Source organism: Coturnix japonica, chromosome 2 (assembly GCF_054131305.1).
Source record: "Coturnix japonica strain WE chromosome 2, WE-NBRP24, whole genome shotgun sequence".
NCBI lineage: Eukaryota > Metazoa > Chordata > Aves > Galliformes > Phasianidae > Coturnix > Coturnix japonica.
The window spans coordinates 19,163,574-19,190,341 of NC_140664.1; the positions used below are offsets into that span (position 1 = coordinate 19,163,574).

Below are 26,768 nucleotides of genomic sequence, written 5' to 3' on the forward strand. Positions count from 1 at the left end.
ATACTGCAGCGAAACAAAACAAATCTGCAGGGTTTACTATACAGGGACAGGGTTGACAGAGAGACCCAAGACAAGGAGGTGCTTCAAGTAACAAACACTTTACTTCAAATACTGCTGCTGAAATAAGCAGAAATCCTACAGACAACTTGAGGACAAGGTAGGAAGTCTATAAGCAAAACTATTTGGGAAAAAACAGACTGCATAAATTCAATAGTAGCAATAACAACAACAATGTAAAGCCAACTCCTGTGATTCATACAGAGTTTGCAGCTGTATATCAACCATCATAGCTTGCGCAGCATAACCAGCACTTCCATCTGTGTTGCCCAGAAGAAATGTTTCTGCTCCATATAGTACAAGTTAACACAAGAAATGCCTTAATCAATCAGATTCACAACCCATCCAACCCAGTGCACTGTTTTAGACAGCAACAGGAGGACACAATACTGGGAGAGATGTGGAACGCGGTGCTCCCTGCAATTTGCTCCCTCTGTGGAAATTAGGTGATTGGAGGTGTTAAGAAAAAGCTGCTTTTTAAAAACATTTCTTTAAATTGTTCTTTCTGAAACAAAGGGTAAAAAAAACCCCTCCCCCTCTTTCTTTAAAGGCATGGCCATACTGGGGAAAAGTATTACAGAGGAAATCCTCAAACAGAACCCTTAACTAGCTGAGATTTTCTTTGAAAACTTTTTTGCCAGCTCTGGTTACAGTCTTTTCAGATTCACTTATGTACATATTTTTCAAATAACCAATAAACTTCCTTGCGGCTGATTTGTATGACAGACTCATATCACTGACTTGTAAAAGTGGTATCACTTTTAATGCAGCCTCAGTAAAAATATCTGGAGATCATTCTAACGAATTACTTACATTATAAGCAAAGAAACCACGACTCCTCCTGATAAGCTAGCAAAGTTATATTTACGTCTCAGCCTCTGTCTGGTAAACTATGAAGCATTTTGTCCACATCCTGTACTGATAGTACCTTCAAAATGACACACATGGTTTCATTACTCATGCATTCAGGGCCAGCAAAAGACATAAGGTATGGAACTATAGAATGATGTTGCTACATCATTCGATGGAAATACTGACTGAAAAGAAGGCAAGTGCTACTACACCCAGCACTTAATTGATGCATAGACTTTCCATTCAGAACTATAAAAAATCTTAGAGCGCAGAGTTCTGCAGAGAATTGTTTCCCGTTTTGTGAACTCATTTTCTCAATTCTTTACGTCAAATATATTTGACTAAAAACCTAGTTCTTTTTTTCTGTGTTGTTTTATGTCAATATGTATTAAATATGCTCATCTATGTGAAGCACCTCAAAGAAGGCAGAAAAGCAGCTCTGCCTCCACCCCCATTTACATCTTAGCATCTCTGCTAAGACTACTGCATGAGTGTTAATTGGTCCCAACTGCTGTGTTTCCTGCTGTGTGGACACTCAACTAAAAGAATTACTGAGGCCCCTGAGTCAATTCATGCAGGTCACTGAACAGCAGTCAGATGGCAACTTCTGCTCAGTATTAAGCAGCTTGAGACACGAACCACCGCCCAAAATGCAAAAAGCACCACATACTATTGCAATTTTCCATGCCCCCCAGTTCCACAATTAAACTTTGACTTATGTATTCTCTTACCATAATAGAAAGGTTCGAACAAGGGAAGAATGATTTGCATGACGGCCTTTAATAACATCACTGTTTACACAATAAAGTTGCAGAAGTACCACTGGAACTTTTTGCATCTATTTCTGCTCAGTAAGCATTGAGTCCTCTTCCAAGTCACACAGTTAACCCAAAAATATGCCTAGGAATAAACCTGGGCATCATTTAGCTATTCCTCTAATGGGATAGCAGACGAGAGGGAAGGACCCTCAGGATAACTCCTCCGAAAAGATTTCTGCTTTATTATAGAATAAATGGGCCGATACTTTAAAGATGTCAGGAACAGCAATATGGGCTTGCTGCTATGAAATGCAATGGTAACATTTATCATTGGGCTGTATTATATCAGTTCTCTTACTCTTTACATAACCCATTTAAAATGAACAATAAAAGTTTTCTTTAATTAGCTACTGGTGTGCATTAACATGATTATGACTAAACCATAAAAACCAACTGTACATTACTCTGGTCCCCTATCCCATGTGTTTTAAATTATTTTAGTTGAAAATGTACTTTGAGTCCCTTTTAAAAGTTCGACCTTCTGCTTTCAGAGAATTAAATGCATATTACTGTAGTGGAGAAGATAATGTTTCAGACCTCCAGGCATATATTAAACACACTGGCAGCACATTAGACAAAATGCTTTACTTATTAGATACTTCCTATTCTAAACAGTGTCATCAAAGGCTAAAAACAAAATCCATATAAAAGCTGCACAATGCTTCCACACAGAACCTGTGCCAAAATCCCTGTACTTTCCAACTAATGAGGAAAGGATGTGTACTCTTAACATATGAATGTAAGATTTTCCAAGCATTCACTTTAGGAAACAGGACTATTGATTCCACATGGCTTATGTTAAATGAAACTGTATTGGTAAAATAACCTTTAAGATATTTGGCATGATAACTGTAATTAAACAGTATTCAAAGGAGTAAAACAAAAGGGAATTTCGTTCCACAATGGCTAATTAAAATAAAATGAAAAAACACAGCATGTCATCTATCAAGATAAATTGTTATTGTTTAAGAACTATTTAAATACTGTTAAAATATACTTTTAGATAAAATCTGAAAGGACTGGAAAAATATTTGTGGCTTAAAAATGGATAGTTTGGCGAAGAAAAAAGTATAGGATGCTGAAATTTTATGCTGAGATAATAGCTTTAAAGCTTTGAGCATAACCAGATGGTACTTAAATCAGAGGAATTCTACAGTTTCACTGTCAGAATGAGTTGCAATATGGAAAGGTTTTCAATGGCTAGAAAAAACATGTCAAGATGATAGTTTACTTAGATCACTTCAGTGCATTTTCTCGTCTTTTCACAGTTATATATCCTATCAATACTAGACACCATAGGAAAGGTGTTGAAAGCTACACGAGTAGCTAGGGAACAACCGCTAATTCTTCCTTTTCATGTGTTGAGATAGGTAACTTTTCTAGCTTAACCCCTTGAGTTCAATAGGGCATATGACATATATATTTATCTAGTGAAAGGCCATGGAAATAGCACATCCTGCACACTGAGTACACACTGAGAAGTACATCATAAAAACAAGGGTAAATAAATAGATTTGCTTTGTAAAATTGGCAAGCACTCCCACCTGAGGTCAGTGCAGCTGTAGCCAGGTAACTCTTATTTTATTTTCTATTTTCTATTTCTGATAAAAACTTTCAGATGGTAGAGACCTACCTTCAAAGTTTTCACTTCATAAAGAGAGGCAATAAAACTATCAAGGTAAATACACAAATAGACTTTAGGCTATTAACATGTTTTCTAAATCAGAGAATGGTGTTGTACAGCTGACAACGTTTTTCATTACATCTTCACTTTCTTAGTCTCAAGAGTTTTCAACAATAATAAATGTAAACATGTGCAAAGGTTTACTATAAACCTTTCTATCAGTTTTATTTTCTTTTACTGGTACTTTACAGACTAATTCTCTAATTAATAGATCCACTGTAGGCAATATAATCTTTGGAAGTGCAACTGCTCAACATCAAAAACATCTACATCTGCATAATTTTTCCAGCTTCTCAGATTAATTATGGTTATATAATGGCTCTATTGAAGTAAAATTTCCAGCCTCCAGCATAGCCATTCCTTAACTCTGATCAAAAACCTTCAGCCAATCATGAGATCATTCTTTACATCACATAAATTATGGAAAGAGTCACAAGTGTGAAACCACAGAATCAAAGTGCCAATCACATCTGGTACATCACTGTGACATGTGACCTAGTTCTATTTCTCTTGCTAAAGTAGTTGTATTTTCATGGAAATAAAAACTGCTTACCACAGAAACTGAGCTACAGTAAAGGAACGTCTTTCATTTTTTTCCCCGTTGTGCTTAAACTGGAATCAAAAAGAAAACATTATGTATTTTCTTTCTGGATTTATTCTAGATACTTGATCTATTTCATCAAAGATTCTCTAACTGTCTTTGATGCACAACTGTTTTCTAAAGATACAATTTTTGTAAACCTGTTTACTACATTGTTCTACAAAATGGTTTTATTTTGATTTGTATATAAATTATATGAATTACTAAAATTCTGGTAATTATTTTTTACACTGACACATTATTCCCACATGGAAAATATAATGAAACACATACACAAATATTTCAGAGTACTAAATTACTTCCTTCAGTCTAATACAATTACCCCTAAGTTTTAAAGTAAAACTTCAGTCCTGCAGCTTACTATACATATTCAGGTGTTTGTATTGATGCAACAATGCAGAAAGAGTTCTTTATCCAAAACTTCCTACAAAAAGGGAACTATTAAATCAAGTAAAACTGAGGAAGCAAAAATATCAGAAATTATTGAAACATTTTACCTTATATAAATACTGAATGTATTTTTTTTTTTCACTAACAGATTTTCTTTTAAATCAGAATTTGCTGTAAAATGACATGCCTATGGTGCATATAGGCTCACAGACCGACAGGATTCACTTTTAGTTTTCACAATACTGCAGGAATTATGTGAAAGACGGGATGGAGAGGAGAAGTACCAACTCAGCTTTTTCCTGTAATGTTCTTCAAGCTCCTCAAATCTGGGTTAAGAGACCACATTCTACTAAACATTGATCCAAATATGCATAAATCAAAGCCATGCTAAATGTTCCAATTGTAACACGGTTATATGCAAATGCTAAATCCTAACTCCAGCAGAATTATTGTTTTTTAATCTTAATATAAACAGTATGTTTATTATGCTATACTACTAAAGGCCAGTAAGGCTCTGTGTTCTTTTCTTTTTTAAGGATGTATTTACAAGTTGGAAGAAAAACAGGTTGAAATCTGGCAGAATTCTTTGTCCAACAGCAAATGTTCCATAATATATATATGTACTTGAAAAATATCGGCTTTTTGTGCTACTTTATTAAATTTAATTTCAGATATTTTAAGTTTACTTTTTTTTTTTTTAACATAAAAAAACATCTGCATTAAAAGAAACATACATTTTTACTTTAAAGATGATGAGGATTTGCTCATTTTAGCACATTTGTTTTTAGGTTAGTGCCAAGAAACAATCTTTTCCCATGAGAGACTTGCCTATATACTTCACTTGGACATACTAAAAAATATTTAATCTTGATTTTGCATGATATTCTCTAAAATTTCAGCATTAAAATTTCAGTACTAGACTGCTGTTGTACTTGTCTCAGATTTAAATCCTATTTTCATGCAGAAGGATTACTCCACCAAATTGTGCAGCACTGGTCAGATCTTACAGAAATAACTTTGTCTTACCAAGCTAACTGAATGTGTCATAGAATCATAAAATCACCAAGGTTGGAAAAGACCTAAAACTCATCCAGTCCAACCGTCCACGTACTAGCAATAGCTCCCACTAAACCATTTCCCTCAACACAACATCCAGTCGTTCCTTGAACACCCCTAGGGTCGGTGACTCCCCCACCTCCCTGGGCAGTCCATTCCAGTGCCTGGCCACCCTTTCTGAGAAGTACTATTTCCTAATGTCCAGCCTGAATCTCCCCTGTCGTAGCTTGAAACCATTCCCTCTGGTTCTATCACTAATGACACGAGAGAAGAGGCCAACCCCCAGCTCACTACAACCTCCCTTTAGGAAGCTATAGAGAGCAATGAGGCTGAGTTAACTCACACACACTGATGTGCCCAAGTATGCCGAAAACAATAACAACAAAACAAGCAACAACAATCACACAAATACTTGCAAATTAAAATACTTAAGGCTGTAGTTTCACAACAGCGAGATTGCTCTCAAACTCTAGAGGAAGACCAATGGTCATATTTCAGAGCCTGGTATGGTAACATAAATAGGTCTGTCATCGCGCAGCCTGCAGTGGGATTACGAAGGGGTATTGCCACTGACCAGCCCTGGGAAATCACAGTGCTATTGGGATTAGGTACAAAAAAATCTGGGTGTAACACACTACGTTATCTTGACTAGGTGATCAATCATGCATCAGAAACTCTCTTAAGTTATGAGAATTTTTAAAGTGAGAACTCAACAATTTTTAGATGAGTAAAGAATACCAAATACAGAAATATAAGATGATTCAGTGCTATGACATCTGGAGATGAGAAGTTGAACTAAGTTGTTTACTCCCATTGGAGTAAGTTAGAATATTCTGCCATTGACTAACATTCAATATTCTGTAAAATAACTGAAAAGATGCAGAACCAGATGCCAAATACCACGGCAGTGATTCAAAGCCGGATTCAACAAAGCCTTGGAATGCTAATTTAGGCATTGTTTTCTAGGAAAGGATGAATGAATGTCTGAACAACAAAATTAGTCATTATTCTAACACTAAATTTTTACCTGACTATGAGATTGTATAATCTACCTGCAGCCCCTTAATCAAACAAGTGTAAAGCTATGTGAACCACGTACCAAATGAAATGTTCATTTTCCTTCAGATATACAACAGAGCATTAAATGCTTTCAACATCTTAAAGACAATTAAAATAACTAAAACCACAGCAGATAAGGAGATGTTATACACAAATATTGCCCAAATCAAACAACTTCCTCTACACTATTTCCAGTAATGTCAGACTGAGTCACACTACATACCAGAAAAATCCACAGTGCAGCAACCTCCAGTGAGAAATATCGAACTGCTGGCACATGACTGCTCACTGAAATATATGCTGGATGTTGAGTGCCTAAGGTTTTAAAGCTTCCAGATGTCTGGAAAATTAGCTCTTCTGCCTTAATTTTTTTTTTTTTTTTTTTTAAAGGTTGTTACATCTCATGTATATAGAGCCAGATACACTTCTACCTTGTTCAGAGTTTGACTAAAGCGTCTTTAAATTTCTGTAGAGCACCTTACAAAAAGACATCACGGGGAAGTAAAGCCCATGAAGTACCATAATAACTAAAGACCAGGAAATCAAGAGTTTCAGAATACAGTTAGTTTCGTGTAGGCCATCACAAAATATTCACATATTTAATCTGCAGAAAAATAAGAACTAGAAAAACTATAAAATTAACGAATGGAACAAAAGAGCCAACAGCATATAAGCAACCAATGTTCTGCTTGAATTACTACTGAATTACTACATAAACACTAACAAATTTTAAGTGCTTACAGAGATAATCTTTACTATGTGCTTTTATTTATATTCTGTATACAAACGCATATCACAAAAATGTATATCCTTTATTTAAAAATTAGTTTTCAGTTTTACTTTACCTAATGGAAAATTCTCTATCAGACTGCAGCACAAACAGCAGCACTCCTGAAATACTTGCAATTGAGTTCAGGATCTGCTTGCTTAGAAATACATGAACACTAGTTTCAGCTGCCAGAAAGGGCAATTCACTCAGACTAACATCCTGACATTTATTAATGGATTTTATCATCATAATCAAAGCCACAGGGCCTACAGGACTTCCTTTTTGGGCCTTGTAACTACAGGCAGCAAGGAGAAAGCCTGGCCCTGCTATTGAAGATTAATTGCTCTCAATCTTAAAATGTAGTTCACTGCAATTTTACACTATTGGCTTTTCTGGTAGATGGCAGAATACATCAAACACACACACAGGTAAACTCTTAATTGCACTTCTAGTCTGAACTGCATGTCTGTATCTGGGAAGGAACAATATTACATTCTTGGCCTTGTTCAACAAATACCTAGTACCACATTCAAATGTTCAACACTATTGGGAATTACTGCTGTTGAGATAAATAAACCCTGCAAGACAGCATAGCACAAAAATAAATTGTTGGGATTCAGATGGACTCAAAAAGACTAACAAATTAGATACTGTCTTTATAGTTACAGATTAAAGCATACCAACATTTAAAAAAACAAACAAAATAATAAAAATCTTTGCTAGTTTCAGAGTTGCTCATTTTCCCAGAATTCCTCCTTTGAGTCCTATCAGGCAGTTAACCAACACTATCGTCTTTTCCCACTGAGCTCGGTACAAAGGAAGAAACAGCAGCACACACCAAAATTTTCATGACAATCAAATTATCTTTTCTGCACCAAAGGACTGCTATGACAGATGAATCTTAAAAGTTATGAACTAAATGGATGCCTCATTGACAATGGAAATAATATGCGTGCACATACACAAAAAAACCCAACAAAACAACCCAAGATAGGTGATGGTAATTAATTAGGATATGTAGAAAATGTGGGACCTGTAAATGGTATGGAATAAGGGGTGAATATTTCTTAGTTTCAGCTGGGATGGATTTAACTTCAGTGTCTCGTATAATGCTGTGTTTTGGTTCTAGGAGGAAAACAATGCTGATAACATACCCATGTTTATAGTTGCTGCTAAGCAATGTTGCACAGAGCCAAGGCTGTTCTCAGTGAAGGGTGCAAGGGGCTGGAAGGGAACAGAATGAGGACAGCTGACTGGCCGAAGGGATATTCCATGCCACACAACATCAGTTTTGGAGTGGATGGGAGATCATCTCACTTGCTTCTGCTGCTTGTTGACTAATTGGGCATGGGTTGAGGGATGGTAAGCAATTGCTTGTGCATCACCTGTTAGACATTCATATATATATGTTTATATATAGTCATAACTATTATACTTTTCCTTTTCTCTACCTCAATAAATAGTTTTATCTCAACCCATGGGTTCTACTTTTTTTTTTTTTTTTCCCCAGTTTTCTCCTCCATCCCACTAGGAAGTGGGGAGTGAACAAATGAGCGTACAGTGGAAGAGCAGTGTGTCCCACATCTCTGTTGTTCTAAGTGTCTCACAAACAAAAGTTAACAATTAGGGTAAGGGTCAAACTATATTCTTCCATCCAAAATACCTACTTTGAATACAGTCATCTCAAAATTTCATGGTGGACTGTAAATGCAATCTCTGCAGCACTGTAGGGGCACAAATTAAACTCTACAGTAATTTCAAATACGTTAAAAACAATCTGCTTAGATTGGAAGTATAAGCCTAAGTTATGCATGCTTGCAAATTCCAGGCTAACATACAACTCAAACCATTTGTTCATGAGAAATGTTCAGATATTCACTGTGTATGTATGCATATCCATATCCATAGGCATGCATACATTCTTCTGAGTCATGCTGATGTGCTTTGCAAAATGGACCCTTTCTCTTAAACCTTACTACTTTAGGATTATTTACTTTAGTTCCTCACCTCTTTATTTTTCTATGCAGAAAAGAAGCATTGAAGAGTCTTAGTAACCAAGTAAATTTACAGCCATGTTCCCAATACACGAAAGGGTTTCTACTGGAATAAAAGCATCTACTTATAGGAAGTATCAAAAAAGTACTGCACAGCCCTTCAAAAGAATCTTTCTGCTGTTTTTGGCAATAAAATCAAATGATGAGACAAAGCTTCCTATCAATGGAAACCGGGTATGGTGATGACTCAAGATACTGGCAAGGACATTATTTTGATAGCATCCTCGAACAAACCAAAGACCACTTTATTTTCAGGAAAACATCCGACAAGTGGCTGTGTGGGATTCCAAGTACTGGTAGTGCTACCAGGAAAATGATGCAAGTATTATTCAGCTATTCCAGCTAAGGGTTTTTATTGGCATTCTCAGCAAGTTACATTTTTAGCACTCCCTCTGACACTGTCAAGTTGCAAGTTTACTTTTAAAGCTTTGTGAACAGAACAGCCCACTGACAAAAAAAGATCAGACGATGACCTCCTGTCATTAATGTTTCAAAACATTTAGCTATTCCTGAATTTTAAATGTTGCATTAAAAGAAAGATGTCGCAAACAAAACATCCATATATAAACAAATAGGCGCAAAAGTTTGTCTTCATCTGAACTCCTTATACCATTCTACCAAAGAAGATAACTTTCTTCAACAGAAATTGTAAAGCAAGACTCTAATGCATAAACTTCCACCTGATTTTAAAAGAGGTGAGAAAATGCTTTTTTATTTTAAAACATCATAAAAATTTTTAGAGTAAAATGACTATAGCTAATCCTGCTCATAGTAAAACTGGTTGCTAATGGCACAAGGGGATTACTGCAGCAAATTCACCAAGTGGAACCTTTAGTATTTTATTCTAAACAATGCAATAATTTGGATCTATTGAATAACTTAACAGCCATTACATCTCCTTCATGTTTAAACTCACTACCGCTAAAGAAGAAAATTTATTCATACAAGTATTATTGTCACTCTTCAACTAATATGAAACTCTTTTGAACTTCTACTAGAACAGGTAAACAAGTTTTTGAGAAAATATATTTGTTTCTCCTGCCAAAGTCTCTGGCGTGAGTTACAGAACGTCACATACTATTAGGCAGTTTCTGATGTTGCAGCATTACCTGAGTACAAAAGCCAACTACCACTGGCCACAAAAACTGAAGAAGCAGGAAGGCAGCTATTAACAGCACTACACTCTGAAAAATTATGCCTACTTGAAGACATTTATAATAACGATAAAATATTCCTTAAGAAAGAGTACAGTAGTGTAATTCTGGCCTTATGAAAAACCATGTGAGATTAAGCAGCATATTTTATTCCAAACTGATCAACCAGATCACAAGTGGATAAACAGTGTCTCCTGCCAACTACTAAACAACATATTTCCCTCACTGGTAATACTTGGTTTAGTTTCTCTCCATCTATTTCCTGATTTTCATGAACAAGAAAAACTAACATCAAGGTTTCCAGTCTGCTTTGAAATTTGGCTGAGAACATGAAATAATATATACTATTTGGGAAGACTGGCATACGGAGAGGTTATATTAGCTTTATTTACCTCTAAAAGTGTGTTAAAATGAATGAAAAAGACTGTTTGAATTGCCCTTTCTGGCAGATGAAACTAGTATCCATGTATTTCTAAGCAAGCAGGAAAGTCAGAGAAAAGTGAGGATTCTTCTTGCAAAGAAAACACAGTATTCCAGAAGTTAAGATTGCTCACTATCCACTGACAATCACTTCAGTTACATTTCCACTGGCTTCCACTGTCCTTTCTGTTCTTATTCCTCAGCTTTCCCTTCAAGAAATAAAATAACATTTTCACTTGCAAATCAAGGGAATTAGATCATCCATGTGCTTATAATTAGTGTCAAGAATAAAGTCTTCCACAGTAACAAGCAGGTGATGTTCTATATAAGGAAGAAACTGTACCCATTGGTGTCTGAAGGTAATGTTGCCTCAGAACAAAACTCTAATGTAAGCCAGCATTAGATGAATCGAAGGAGAAGATTAGTAAGGATCAAAGAATGCAAAGCCCTCAGTCATTCTTTGTGTGACCTACCACTCAAACTTTCGTCTCCTCGTCAGATGATTAAGCAAATCATCACCATGACACATTCAATATCCATAGTGTGAGAAAGTCCAAGCACGCGCTCTCTCACACTTCTGCATATGATGTTTTTGAGCCTCTGTGCTGTCCAGTCTTTTTTGAGATTCTGAAAATCACCTCACTCAACCTATTATTTTGTTCAACTATATTCGTGATTTAGGGAAAAACGATCATAATTCTCATACAGTTTTCTTTACTATTATTATTTTTTACTAATTTACACAATTAGAGATTTTTCCACATGTTCTATAATTGAAGGAACAGTTTGAATTTTGGACCTATTTTATAACAATATTTTTATAATCCCTTTAAGGAATACTTCTGATTTTTTGATTAATACATTAAATAATCTGGAAATCCAAAGTTTTAAATTAACTTCACATACTCTTATTAGAAAACATCTTTATTTTAAAATACAATAACATATAAGTCCCTGATAATGGAATAATAACCACAACTTACATTCAAAATATTGCCAGGCAAGGTATTTAATAAGGAGACTGTTCAAAATTTTTCTCTCTTTTGGACTATCCCATTAAGTCTAGGGTCGGAGAAAAGTAGTGTATTCCATACAGCAGACAAGAATGTCTGTAATAAAGTAGCACAGACTAAGAAAATAAAACACACACAAAACCCAGTCAGTGCAGGCCCTGGCAGAAAGCCTTTCTCCGTCACAATCACCTCCCTCACTCTGCTGTCTACCCATCTTTTAATGCAGCCCAGGTACAGTTGGCAGTGGGGACTGCCTCAGCACATCAGAGATATAGGACTATGTGCTGCACTATCCCCCATTCCCTGAAATGAAAATTCACAGCTTAAAAACTGAAACAAAATTGAGCAGATACACAAGATCTGACAAAAAAATGTGCACACTGTGAAAGATAATTTTATCTGAGAAGTTTTTTTATGGATTCACATTTCAATACCCATTGTTTCCGTGACATTCCTGTTAACCATTCACCAAGTTTGCTCTGCTTCTGGTCATTGCAACAATTTTCAAATGTATAATGAAAAAAAGTCCATAAACCCCTCAGGAAGCTACTTTCATACTACATTACCTTTTTTTTTAATGTACAAGCACACTTCCGAATACCAAGACATACCTAAATTTATGTGACCCATACAATATACAGAAACTGAGACTGTTCTGGCTCTCTACCACTGATTACCTTAAATTTCAGGAATCAAAAGGGAAAAGATAAACAGATTCTTCAAAAGAAACTTGTAAATGAGGATGCCAGCTTCTCAAAGTTTCAGCATACTAAAAATAATTCCAATTACACAAGCTTTCCATAAGGATACTAACCAGCTGACATAACATCTGTGTAACATGTGCATCTGCCACTTCACACTTTGGCTGTCTGACTTCTTAAGTAGTATTATCTGGAACTTGTTTTACCAGTTTTCTGATTTTTATTATTTTTAAACAAAATACAAATGGAAAACAAAGTTATGTTTGTTTTCAATTAAAAAAGGGACACTATTTGATGTTTTTTTCTTTCTCCACAGTAGTAATACAACAATAAGCTCATGTAAATTTTCATTTAATTGCTCTTTGCTCAAGAGAGCTCACTTTATTAAAGTATCATTTGCAAAAAAAGATAGCTATGAACTCCATTAGCTATTCTGCCGCCAAATCTTATGTGAAATGCAATTGTAATTGCACTTTTGCACATATCTGCCAACAATCACTTTCTTTACCATATCATGAAGCAATAACAGGAGATTGGTGAGAGTGCCATAAACTGAAGTTATCTGCTAGAAGAAGACATATGAATGGCCCCACTGGTCAGACCAAGGGACTTTTTAGACTACTGTTCTGTGGCAGCAGACATGCATATTAAAAATAAGTGTAAGTAAAAAAGCATAGAGGAATACTCTTCCAAACTTCTAGAGCCAGGATTTTGCAGCATATCACAACTTAAGAGATGTTTTCCTAAGCTTAATCTGCAATGACAGAGAATGACATATCTTCTGCAGATACTCCTGCATTGTATCTAATGTGATGAATCAATAGAGATTGATTCAGCCAGTCTATAGAGAAACTGGCTGCTATAGATTATATCTGTCTGGCTTTCCCATCTTGGACAACTCAGTTGACAGTTAATTTGCTGCAGTCGGTGTGTTCCCTATCACTTGCTGAGGTGTTTGGTAGTATTGTTTGGGTTCTAAGCAGATAAGAGCTCTGCATCCCCCAGTCTTTCCTATTCTTGTGATGATTACAGGTAACATCCTGACTATTACAAAACATATAATCTTTAAATTAGTTAGACACCAAAAATTTCTATTGTAAAAGAACAAAAAACGAAAGTTGAAATAACTTTTGCTTTTTTTCCCCCTCATATTAATATCATTTATTCAGGAAGCTGGTGGGTTGTCTTTGCAATTTACCCGAGTGTGGGCTAAGCCTTATGGAACATGTCACATCTGCTGGCGGGGTTCACTCGAAGTGACTGGCCAACAGCCAGGTCTAGAAGCAAAACATCATCTGGCAGGCTGATGAACGCTGCTGAGGTCTGTGCTTGGAAAGACTAGACACAGCACTCAGAAGTCAAATACCTAGAAACAGATACTATAAAAGCGGAAAACATCAACAGGCCATGCCTTGAATTTCTATATGAAAACAAAGACCTTCTTGCACCAGCTTTCCATTCTTCTTGCTCAACACTGCTCCCAGATGAATGACAATATGTGTCCACTGGATACTGGCAATTAATGCAAATTATGCTTGGAATGCATACCTGTTATAATTAAAAATCCCACCCAGACCTTTCAATCCCCTGTCAAATTGTGTGTGACCAATTGACCAGTACAGTAGCATCTACCTGTCACCACCTCAACAGCTAAATTTGCTTTCTCCTAAAGTTGAACAGGAAAAATTTTCTTTTTTTTTTTAACCATCATACTTGTGCAGGATCTATTGTATTCTAATTACAAACAATACATATTACATACAGTGACAGCAAGTAAACTGAAGAATTCTGGAAACTTTTTTCACTGCTCAGTTGGCAGAAATAAACAACAGAATGTCAGAGATCTTAGAGGGATCCAAAACAGAGACAGTTTTTCAGTCTCTGCTTCTACTGTGTGCAAATATTTCCATACATGCAACAGTTGATTGTTGAGTGCTATGTTTATCAATGCAATTAAAAATTTGTGAATATGAAAGGAATGATGGGTTGAAAAGATGGCATACAGTTGTACTTGTTTCAAAAAATATGTTATACTTGTTTCTATTACTGTATCACTATATTAGATACCTGTGTGACATTCAAATTCTGTGAAATAGGTATGAACTTAAAACCCAAAAACAAAACAACCCCACCCCAAAAACAGATTAATGACCTGAATGACAATATTTACATTCAGGAGTAGAAGATGTACTGAGTTGCAGTAAGATAAGTTATCCATGCATGGCTATATTAAAAGCAGTAGACCACGAAGAGTGTTGTTTTGTATTTCATTTCTTTTTCAAAGAGGAGTTCTTGTCGTTTCCATTTCTAAATGCTTGTATGACAAATAGATGCTCTATTGCCAAAAATTTCCACTTAAGTGATGGACATCAGGAAATGGTTTTGCCAGACTAAGCAATAAACTCCTTGGGAACTCACCTGTTCTATCACTAATCAGTATAAAAAGCAATCATCATTTGTCCTGAGAGACTTTTAGTAGAATATTAAGCTTTTAAGGCTGTTTAAGAAACTTTTAAAGAAAGCCTTTTTTCTTCAAGAGAATAGTCCTTTTATTAAAATTTCACCTCTGATCTTAGGTGCATCACTGAAGAAATATAGCACATTAAACACACACTTCACTCTCATATTTCTTTTCCTAGCACTTCTGTTTCTGCTCTCCATGTGCAAGTATTATATCTTCTTCATGTAAGATTTTGGCATATATTAATTCTAAAATAGTGAATAATTATGAAAAGGCAGCAACATTCTTTACCCCTCAAGTAATTTATCATACACCACATATGTGTCCATCCTTTAAAACTGCCAAGCAGATCAAAGCAATATTCTTTGCAACAACAGACTACACTCTGTGAAGAAGTCAGTATAATAGGTATACTGTACATCAAAGATGAATTTATAAGAGAGTATAAAATTAGGGCTTACTGTAAGTAAAAACACCACACTGGAGACCTGGCATGAAATTCTTCACAGAATATTAAAGCACTTAAGAAAAAGATTTACACATAAATCATCACTTCTTTATTATTTTTTGTCTACACTATACCTTACAGCGTTGCTCTATAAACGACCAAATGCAGACCATTTGGAAATCACACATTTAAAGATTAAACTCAGAGTTCCAATTTGATAACTACCTGTTTATACGTAACCAAAACACACAAGAGAGCAACACATTGTATATTATTTTTGAGGCAAGAGATAATTACTTAATCCTTCTATTTACCACAAACTTCAAGTTAAATCAAGTTTCATAACTGAGATTAATGATGTTTATATTTGCTCAACAATCCTCAGGATTTGATCTAGTAATGTATTTGGGAAAATGTAAGGTTTTTTCACAGCTTTAGTGCTGCTTCCCTCTTCCTCACACACACCCTTTTTTCCTATTTTTCTCCTCCAATTCAGATGAGAAACACTCTTCCAATGGTAATCAAAGCCAGTATGTATCCAGTGTATTTTCTCTTTATTCTTCCAGCTTTAAAATACAGTTAGCTACTTCAAATGTTGTTTCCAGTTAACACTTCTAGCTTCATTTTGGAAATGTACAAGATTTCATTAAAGTTTGCTAAATCTTCTAATTCACCGAAGTTCATAAATCACTAAGAATTTCACTCTTTAGTTCTGCTTTAAATAGTGACTAAAATGCAAAAAGTCCTGTATCAGTGTAAATCCATCAAAGCACAACTATTGCCTCCAACAAAACCATGTGTAGATAAGCCATTAATGAAATCCCATTGTTTTTGGATTCTGAAATGAAACACTGAGAAGCAATGATTAACACCTTTATCAAGCAAAATAGATACGAAGATTTGCCAGAGTGAGAGTTAATCACAGAAAAGTTACCCAAAGAGGTAATGTAACCTCTGACCCGGAAGATACAGAAAGAATTGCTAGAAGGTACACTGGAAAGCTTGACATTAATAGTCTTGCTTCAAGGAAAAGAATCCTAAACTATGTTTTGATTCCTGTAAAGAAATAATAAGCAGGTGTAAAGTATGAATAGTTCTGTGTGGACTCCTTACTTGATTCACTGAAATGAAAAGAACTGCATACAGTGTACTATGTTTCACTCTGCTGACTAAAGAAACAATATGAAGATTAAATTGAGTGCCTTCCATATAGGCACATTTGGCTGCAGAATAGTAAAGAGAGAAATGGACGGAGGAGTAAACAAGCACAGCACAATGCTGCATTTAAATTATCAGTAGAGTGAGTCAAGATAAGAATTTTAGACTTATTAATGAGAAGGCAAACAGTGCCTTGAAAGAGAAATATTCCATTACTCATTACAAGGACCTAAAAAATGCAAGGGAGATAATAATGAAGAACAAATAAATATCTTGGGACGTAGTCAACAAAAAGCCTTACAGAAATAGCTCAGTAAACTGCTTATAAATTTATATGGTCTACATCAGTTGTGCAGGACTTCAGCGCCAACTCAAAATTAAAGTTCTTGGCACCTATACAAATGTAGGGCTAATCTGATTCCATCCATTCTGCTGACAATGGGAAAATACTGCATCACAAATTATTAAAGATATTCCCATACATACTTATTCATAATATTCATATCCAAAAGAGGCCGTGTCTGTAAAGTATCCAGGGAAGACAAAGATAGATAGCATTTCATTACTCTATCTTTCATATTTCAACAATTGTGAAAAAAACATCCTTTATTTCCTCCATGATTTGGAAGGGATAAAGAAGGAGTTTGATGTGATACAAAGATTAGAAGGCTACAAACAACTTCTGGGATTTGACAGGATGAGGAGAGAGGAATATAAGCAGTTTGGCTGCTCTAAATTATTTCCCACTTCCATCCAGACACACATTCATGCAGAATCTGTGTGGGCAGGAAGAAGGAAAAGTTTCTTCAGCTGTCTCATTAGCTAGATTTTTGGAAAGGAAGAGTTGTGTCTTGCCTTGCAAATTCAAGAGATGATGAACACTACAAGGAGATATTAATAATTCTGAAGATAAAGTACCCCTTGTCTACCATTATCTCACTTACTGAATAAATACAAGAAGATTCAGAGAAGGATTGAATTCTACAAACTAGAGAGAAAAAATTTAATTTAAGTAGTGGTTATCATCATTGTAAAGAGCTGTTGCAAAATAACCTCAGTCTAATTTACTGAATGATATTCCTACTAGAATATCTTTCTACTCTTTCTACTGTTAAGAGCATTACAATGCATTTTAAGACTGACCAAAAAACATCAATAAAGCACGTATTTCAGTCACCTGTATGATTTTTGTCACTGTAGATGATGTAAACATCTGCTGCAATATTGTAAAAAGAAATCACCTGCAACTAGGGAAAAACCTACCTCATTAATAGTTCTGGAAGGTTCCAGTCCAATCATATTGGCTTCTACCAGCTGCTGGAGAAGTTGTACTTGAGCCACACTGAGGAAGAAATCCAGATTTGTTGTCACATTGACCTCCAAAGAATGACCACATACCAAAATTTCCTATGGGGAAATGAAGGGAAAATATTAGATAACAGCTACTGAGCAAATGATTTGCAGCTTCTTTGTAACTGTATTATTATCCACTGTTTTAATCTGTTTCAGCACTGACATATAGTACTGATGTTTAGTAGAGTATGGTATTTGAGCATTCTAAACTAGGATGTGGAATATCCTTTGCTTTGCTTTCAACAGTGTATGTAACTATAAAGACATATTTTGCAAGGAAAGCATCTCGTGTGAGGTCTTGTTTCCATTTCTTGGTAGTATCAAACACTGGACTATCAGATTTTGGGTTTTATTTCTTTGGCAAGGAATACATACAGAAACATTTTATTTTTGTTGGAACATAAACTCTACTTGTTTTACAATGAAGTCATGTAAATCAGGAACTGGAACTCAGTGCTAACCAACCTGGTTTCTCTGTGACTGTAAACCAGACAAACCTTGGCAAAGTTAGCTGTGTGGTCACTATTCTATTTATGCTATCTAGCACAAGAAAACCTCTTCCCTACTGATAACAAGCAACAAAGAGAAGAAATAGAGGATCAGTCCAGAAGGGCTGATTAATCTCTTCCCATGAGAATTAAGTGTACAGTGTTCAAGCTCTAGGCAATCTAAACTAGACCTCTCCATCAGAGAATGTCATCCAGTGAATAGATAACAAGAATTTAAATAGCAAACACATTGGAATTCATGAATAAAAGGATGAGTAAAGCTCAGATATTTATTTATTCTTTATTTTTGTTTTACATTTATCATCTGCATTTGTGATGATCCTTTGCATAAAACATTAAGTTGTCAATTTCTTCTTTCCATACATTAAGTTGTCAATTTTTTCTTTCCATAGGCATTATCTGTTTTCCAACTGCATACATCTACTACATTGTTGTAACACACACCTAATACACTTTATATTTCTGCACTAGATCTGTTCTTTCCAGGAGGTAGCTATCACGAGAAAGATTCCTTTTGAGCTAACAAAAACTTATTGGCACCTCCCTTACATAAAACGTTTTACATTTTTGAACTCTATACCAAAAAGAGAGCCAACACCTTATTTGTGCAAAATGCCTCACAGACTACTCATGAACAAGTTGACCCATAGACTGGTAAAGGAGATTGTTAAATCTGGAATAACTTGAAGTCCTGACAATAATGACTAGGGAGATGATGATTTGTGGAAATTTGTGGGCTTCAAAGCCTGGCTAAAAAGAACACAGATCAAATTGTGTTTTACAGACAATGTATAGATTGTATTTTCAGGGTTTTTTTTGTTGCTTTTTTTTTTTTTTTTTTTTTTTTTTTTTTTTAATATGAGAAGCTTGTGAATACCATGTTTTGTAATGCACCTCTTCTCAACACCTTTCCATCACAAGTCTTCTAAGGATGAGCATTTTCTGAATTGCAAACAGGCTTATTGGGACAGGCTGTCTTTAATATCAAATGCCTTACTCAAATTCTTCATCCAGCAGAGAGAAGATGTTACTGTTAACAATTAAGATTTTTTTTTCCTTGGAGCTTGTGATGCCTGTGTTTGAAAACTTATCTCACCTGATAACTGAAACAGCATAACTGTAAAGTATTAAGATCATCCAAATTTTATACCAACCTCGGGGTGTAAATTCTCTGGAGCATCAATTTTTGTAAAAATAATTGCAGGAGCAGCAGTTACTCGAACTGTGAAATCTGTTAAAATTGGAGTCAAAATGGCTCTCCTTTCCTGATGCCGTCTTATGCTAAAAAGAAGGGGGAAAAAAGATTGGATTAAATCACATTAGAAATTTTGTGCGGCAAAACTTCTTGTATTTATAATTACATCCAGCATGTAGCACAAAACTGCTTTACTAGTAGTTTGGGTTTTTTTTTTTTTTTGGTATCTACCTCAGTGAGCATTTAATATTTTCATTGTGATGAAATAATGCCCTTCATTTCATGAAAAAAACAACCTGAATCATATTTGAGTTCATAAATTCTTTTCCTTGAGCCAAATAACTAAGCCTAGAAGCACATGCCCATTATGTTCAGACCACTAATAGTTTATGACAACACATGCCAAATGGCCAGAATCTTCTGGGTCAGGTCAAAATCTATTGCCATAAAGTGCCAAGTAAGAGGCTCTGATCAAGAAATAATAAAAAAAAAAAAAAAAAGATGTAATGAGATCAAGATGGTGCTCAGCCCTTAAAAGAGGACACACTTCAAACTGGCAGAGTCCTTCCATGAACGCAGACTTTTAGTAATTTTTTCTACCTATCATAACTTATAGAAATACCAGATACCCCAAGGAGAACACTAGAAATGATCAAAAAGCTACTGTTCAGTCTCAGCTGTATGTTCTGGATTCTGTTGAAATGCATGCAATCTCAAATGCTGATGGTTTGTAAGCCGAGAGTTAGGCAGAAATAAGGTAAAATAGATACGACATGACTGAAAGCCAGGCTTAGATATATTTTCAGCAACAAACACGTCCACAGATGACAGTTTAATGTCTTTGTTATTTTGATAACTCAAATTTCCCTAACAATTTACTTAAGTATCCTTAAAACATGTAGTAGGCTTTGAAATTAACTTAGGACAACAGTATATAGAAGTGGCTTGCTACAAACATCTTTTGCTTCAAATGACTTTCCCAGTCCCTGTCAGGTAGAGCGTATACTACTTAAGGCACTTATGGCAGTATACTTAAAACTAACCTGATTTGTAACCAAAAAAATTACCATCCTCCAGTAAAACTTTGAATGTTTTAGGTCACCTGTTGCTCTGCCAGCCTGCAATGACAGTTTCTGAAGCCAAACTGTTCTTAATTAGATCCTCAAATTAGAAAGCAGAGCAGCTGTTGGTTAGTATACATCTTCAACTGAGAAATTGGTCTTAGATTTTGCCAGGTCAACAAATGTTTCTCTCCCTGCCATCACCTTCCTTCTAAATTTAAACCAGATGACTTTCTTCCCAGTTCCTATTTCCCCTTCACAGAAAGATGAGAAAGAAATGCCTTTGTTTCTGAAGTAAATGAAAGAGCTAAGTAGTAGAACTATTCTATGAAAAACTTCCATGTGATGGGACAAAAAACTGCAACTAAGTATGATTGTAATAGCATGTTATTTTTTTAATGCCCAAACCTACAACTGGCTCCTCTCAATCATTGTTCAAATTACTTTTCAGCTTATAAAGATACCCATTTCTTAATTTTCAAATGTTACCTGAGCAGGTACCTGCAATACACTACGTTCTTTGGGTAATACAGATCAACTGCTGATTTTTATACCATTATTTTAAATCACCCTTACGTGGTATTCCTGTCCTGCTCTACTTACTAGTTTCCACATTTCTAGTTGGTGAACTTGAAGCTCAGGCAAGCATTAGCAAAATAATAGTAAGTACAAACAGAAGGCAAACTGAGCACACTAAATAACAAGGGGAAAAGAATATGAGAAAGTGCACAAAAGGAACAAAGAAACAAATTCCACTTTGAATTATTAAGTCTTCCACACTGCACCTAAGTGCACCGTTAACTTAACACAGGTGTACGCCACATGAGCTTATGAAAAAACTTGATTGTGAAGACTGTAATGATGGCTCTGTGTCTGCAGCACATTCATTCCATGGTTCATTTGTGCATCTGTTATATATTTGTCTTGGAGAGGAGGGGGAAAAAAAAGGAAAAAGCTAGTACTTTTAGAGATGTCAAGGCAGTTGATCTTCTACACTTAGAAGTCCTGCACATTTCAAAGTCCATATGTTAATGCAGAACAACAAGGCAGCAAAACAGTTATGAAATGATCTGGAAGTGCCTTATGCTTAGTTCTAAAATTAGGCTATATCAGAATAATTATGTGGACACAGAATATCAACCACAGGTGAAAACACTGGACAAAAATGTCCTCAAAGGCTTACAGTTCAGATTGGAGAGGAAAAAGGAACAGCTAACAGCACTGCAGGTAAAAGCACGAGTACAGTGGCAATCTAACCACTGTTTTATGATTGTTTCTATTACACACTAATACAGCAGATTTTTTTTAAACAATTGGAAAGAAGATATAGCAGTAATTTTGTGAGTGTTCACAGGAAATTAAACCTGTAAGATAACATAGGAATGAGCAAAGTGCTTTTTTGAAAATTCATTGTGGCAGCCCTGGTTACTGGTGTGAGGAGGCTGAATGAGCAGTGGGTGCAGATGAACTGAAGCAAACGAAGGAAGATGTGAAAGGGGAAATTGACAGATACAGAAGTCTGGAAGTACCTCGAAAGCAAAGATGTATCTAACTAATGATTAATATGACAGAAAATATTGTGAAGATGAGAAAAAGAAATTTGAAGAACAATTTCATTATCAAAGCATCAACATTAGACTGCATCAGATCAAGTCATCAGCATTTGATTACAGCCACCTAGAAGCACTTTGAATTTACATGAGGAGTAAGGATTGCTGAAGAGATGATGCGGCAATGATCAGAGGTATAGTGGTGTCGTGGAAATGCACAATATGGAATATAACTTGGTCTTTTTAAGTGGAAAAGAAATAATTCTAACGAGCAGCAAGTATAAGCCAGTAAGAAATAAACATGGCCTAGGTATGAAACTTGGAAATATGTGCCTTATTCTTAACTATCTTCTTCTTTTTTTTTTTTTTTTTTTAATGATACTTAAACTAGAGTTTAAAGCACATCACTGAGGAAGTAACCAACAGAATCATTTAAGCTGGGAGGGACTTCTAAAGATCATCTAGTCCAACTCCTCTGCAATGAACAGAGGCGTCTACATCAGACACATGAATGATATTTCATTCTACAATCATTCATCCCTACAATTCTGTGATTCTGTGATATCAAAGAGCTCTTTTATGCCATGTAAGTTTACTATCTACAGAAAGAAGAATTCTCACACAGAATTCCATAACTTGGAAACCAAAATTAAAGTGGTAGCATGGAATATCCCACATAATCAGATAGTCTTCCTCAGAAGCATGAGGAATGCAAACTGAAGGTGTCATAATTAACATGCTAACTTAGGACTTAAAAACAGTTTTCTCTCTATTCTCTCTATATTCTCTATAAGTCAGTTTATTACTGATCCACAAATGCACTGGGATATCTAACAATTAATGAAACTTATCAAAATGAACACCATCCTGCCTCCAAACTCCATCTCACAATAGGTACAACAATTCACATCCTTACAGCTCTGTGATGTGTTGCAAAGACTCATCACAAGGCAGAGAAATACTATTACAACACTTTGAGGAATATCTACTGACCAAAATTAGACAATGAACAAACAAACACCATCTGGCCTTTTAGAATAACTATTGTTATGCAATTATATCTCAGTAAAACTAATTTTCATCTCATTAAGTATGATGTACAACATTTCTATGCTGTGGATTAAAAGGAAATAATGTATTCTGTCACTGAGTGACGCTTTGTACAACATGAATACAAACATTATTTCAGGTACAGTAAAAACAGCAACTGAGATACAAGCCTGAATGCAAATGTATTTTAATTCAAAAGAATTATTTTATTCACAGGGAACTGTTTCTATTCCTCCACACATAGATCTACTGATGATCACTTCTTCTTGGTCTTCCTTATTAGGATTTGGCAAGCTGCACTTCAGCTTTCCAAAAAAGCATGAAAATGAGAACTATTCAAGGAAAAATCTGCAGGAAACATTTCTGAGGATCCTTGCAAAGCAGGAGTGGTATTTTGTTCAGTTTCATACAACAGATCATTGGCTCCCTGACATACTCAATGAGAGCTGCAGAGAGCTGTTCCAGATGGTCAAATGCCAAGGACAGAACTGTAATGCAGTATATTGCCACACTCAATTCATTACCACACAAAGAAGTAATGCTTTTAAGCTCAATTAATTTTTTTTTTCTTTTTATGTTTTTTTTTTTTTTTTAAAAGAGTTTATTCAGGCTACAGGAAGCAGAAGTTGCTGCTGGGAGCTGTGGAAGGATTGCACAGGGATGGGGGCGAGGCCTCAGGAGAGGATATATTTCTTTATTTCCTTCAGGGCTGTTGTTTTTTCCATTGAGAGGAGGGAGAGGGAGGAGGAGATCTGCAAGCTGAAAAAGCAGTTTTCAATCAAGAAAACTTCTTTTGGTTAAGTATTCCCAGTTCCCCACATGCTGTTTGGTAAAGGGAATAAACGTGGACAGGTTTCATTTGTACATAACCTTATTAGAACTGTCTGACTGTTTCTAGTGTTCTTTTTATATATTGCACCATTAGGGAGCTTTTTATAACATCTACGGTGAAGGATAAACATGTCATAATGGGAAGAGTTATGGTTGCTGATCCTCCATACTGCATGGTATTTGGACAGGTTTTTCTGAGCAAGGGCACCCACAGCTCCTCCCCCCAGTGCTCAAGGCTCCCCCTTTTCTCCTGCATTGCCCTTCAGAAGCACCAGAGGCAGCACCTGGGCACTCCAGAATAACCCCTCTTGAACACTTTAACACTAATCTCCATGGAACATCCAACACTAGTCTCAAAGCAACATTAATTTCTTTCCAAATCACATTGTAAGAGTTAAATATAATTACAATAATAATTCAAAACCATGAGATATTACTAGAGATATTAAACTCCCGGAGAAGTGGTGGGAAAATCTGAAGGATTTACTTTCTGTGTAAACTCTGCTAAAGCATTTACATGATAAAGTATCTCAAAAGCTTTCAAATATTTGTTTGTATTATACACATCAATTTTGTATTTTGAATAGTTTGGTTTTCTTTTAAGTCTTTAAAAATGAGATCAGATTTCAATTCAGAAAACTGAATTACAGAATAATATAATCTAGATTTTTAAATAAGTATATTTTTAGAACAAATATATAGTAGTACCTCTAGAAATGGGAATGCAAATAAAAGGCTATTGCCTTTGCTGGAGTTATTTGTGAAGTAAAAGATTCTATGTTAAATGCTTGGATATAGATTGGATTTTGCATCACATATCATTTAAGCATTAATAAATTAGCCAACTAAGAGAGAAATACATCTCAAAAAATAATTTTAAACCCAGTTAAGCTAATGAGTCATAATATTGGATCTAAATGATCAGTAAAAACAAAGAGAAGTGCATTCAAACTATATGATGAAACTAACAATAAAATATCTCGGTAAAAATCATTATGTTCCAGGTTAAACATGTTAATGAAAATAAAGAATTAAAAAAGAAAACAGTATTGCAAGTAGGTCAAAGAATAAAACTCCCATAATAATTACAGCGAATCTTGAGTTAAATGTCACCCTGACAACACCAAGCACCATGTAAAACACCACACAGCCACCCTCTTGGTTCATGCTGGAAACAACTCAAAGGATGGCAAAGTTCAATATGGGTTCTTCCAGTTCTCAGCACAACATCTCCGCAGATCATAAAATAGACCCAGATGCAGCAAAGCTGACTGCCAATTAAAAAGCAAAAATGTGAACGTTCTGAAAAAGGACTGTAGTAAATGTGTAAAAATTTAAGCCAAAAGGACAAGACAACACTCATACCAGCTTTTGCTTGAAATAAATTCAAGCTGGAATTAAAATACAATACTGCGTGCCAGAAAGAAAGAGCTAATGTATTTAATTACAACTGATCTAAATTAAGAAAAGTAGAAAATTCATTTAAAAGCAATTTCAAAAACCTACTTACTTGTCAAATATATTGTAATAAACTTTTATTTAAGAAGACTGCTGAGAAAAGGGATATCCAAGCAGTTATACAAAAAGGTGAACTCTGACTATTTGGAACAGCTGCTTCCCATATTCTTATCTCTATAACTTTTTAGCAATCCCACTAAATTCCCTATCAAAATCCTATAACCATAGAGCTCAGACCAAAGACTTCTGGCAACGTGATTCCAGTCACCAATGGAAAGGGAAAGGAAAGCCAGTACCAAGCTGGTTAACAGACTGGCCAGAAGACCTCTGGAGATTAATGCCATCTTTTGAAAGTGCCAGCAGCCCTATGTTGTTTAGTGAGAAAGAACTTAGTGGGCACTTGCCAAACACTTAGGGGTCGTGCATATATTTTCAAAAATTTAAACATTAAGTTCTCTATGCAATTGCTTTAGTAACAAGTATTGAAATAAGTCATCAGATGTCAGGAAAGAACCAGGTGAACATATAAATGAAGAACCAATAATAGCACTTTGTTTAAATTGTTATCTGTATTCAGTCACTTCCTTGTGGTTTCTACCATTGCTTTGGTTAGATTTACTTGTACTGCCCTCTGTATTTCAGTGATAAGCTGAAATTTATTATTGGTCACATCCTCTTCCTGCACATACTCTTCCAGAGGGGCCTTATATGCTCTTTCAGTCTTTCGTCAAGTCATCACTTAGAAACCTTAGGCTGCATGCCATCCTCATGGAGCTTCTTTTGCTACAGCTTGCCTCACTTTCAGGAAAATCTCTCCGATTCCTGTCATCTCCCCTCTTCTTGAAAATTAAACCAGCAATAACTCAATTTTTTTCCTTCCTAATGATCCCTCCTGCTTTCCTACATTTCTTTCAGGAACATACCCCTAATTCACTGTGTCTTGGGAGCCACAAAGTAGTGCATACATTTCATAAAGACTGGGTTGTTTTTTCAAGACAAAGGGCTTCTAAATCAAGGGAAAAAAAAGTGTAGGCCAACAGGCTTCTTCTGGCAGAACTCAAAATGA

The 26,768-nt window shown here is 35.5% G+C and overlaps 1 protein-coding gene across 11 annotated transcripts in view; it reads right to left on the bottom strand.

Annotated features, from left to right (window-relative positions):
- VPS13B (vacuolar protein sorting 13 homolog B) overlaps positions 1-26,768 on the bottom strand; it is a 394,840-nt gene that overhangs the window by 114,193 nt on the left and 253,879 nt on the right. For all 11 annotated transcript variants that reach the window (XR_014942476.1, XM_015856027.3, XM_015856030.3 and 8 more), the window contains 2 exons: positions 19,712-19,838; positions 17,959-18,102 (listed from right to left, as the gene is read on the bottom strand). Coding sequence is in view for 10 of the 11 variants with exons in the window: in XM_015856027.3 (XP_015711513.2) it covers positions 17,959-18,102; positions 19,712-19,838 (271 nt within the window). In the remaining variant the exon portion in view is untranslated. The remainder of the gene's footprint in view (positions 1-17,958; positions 18,103-19,711; positions 19,839-26,768) is intronic.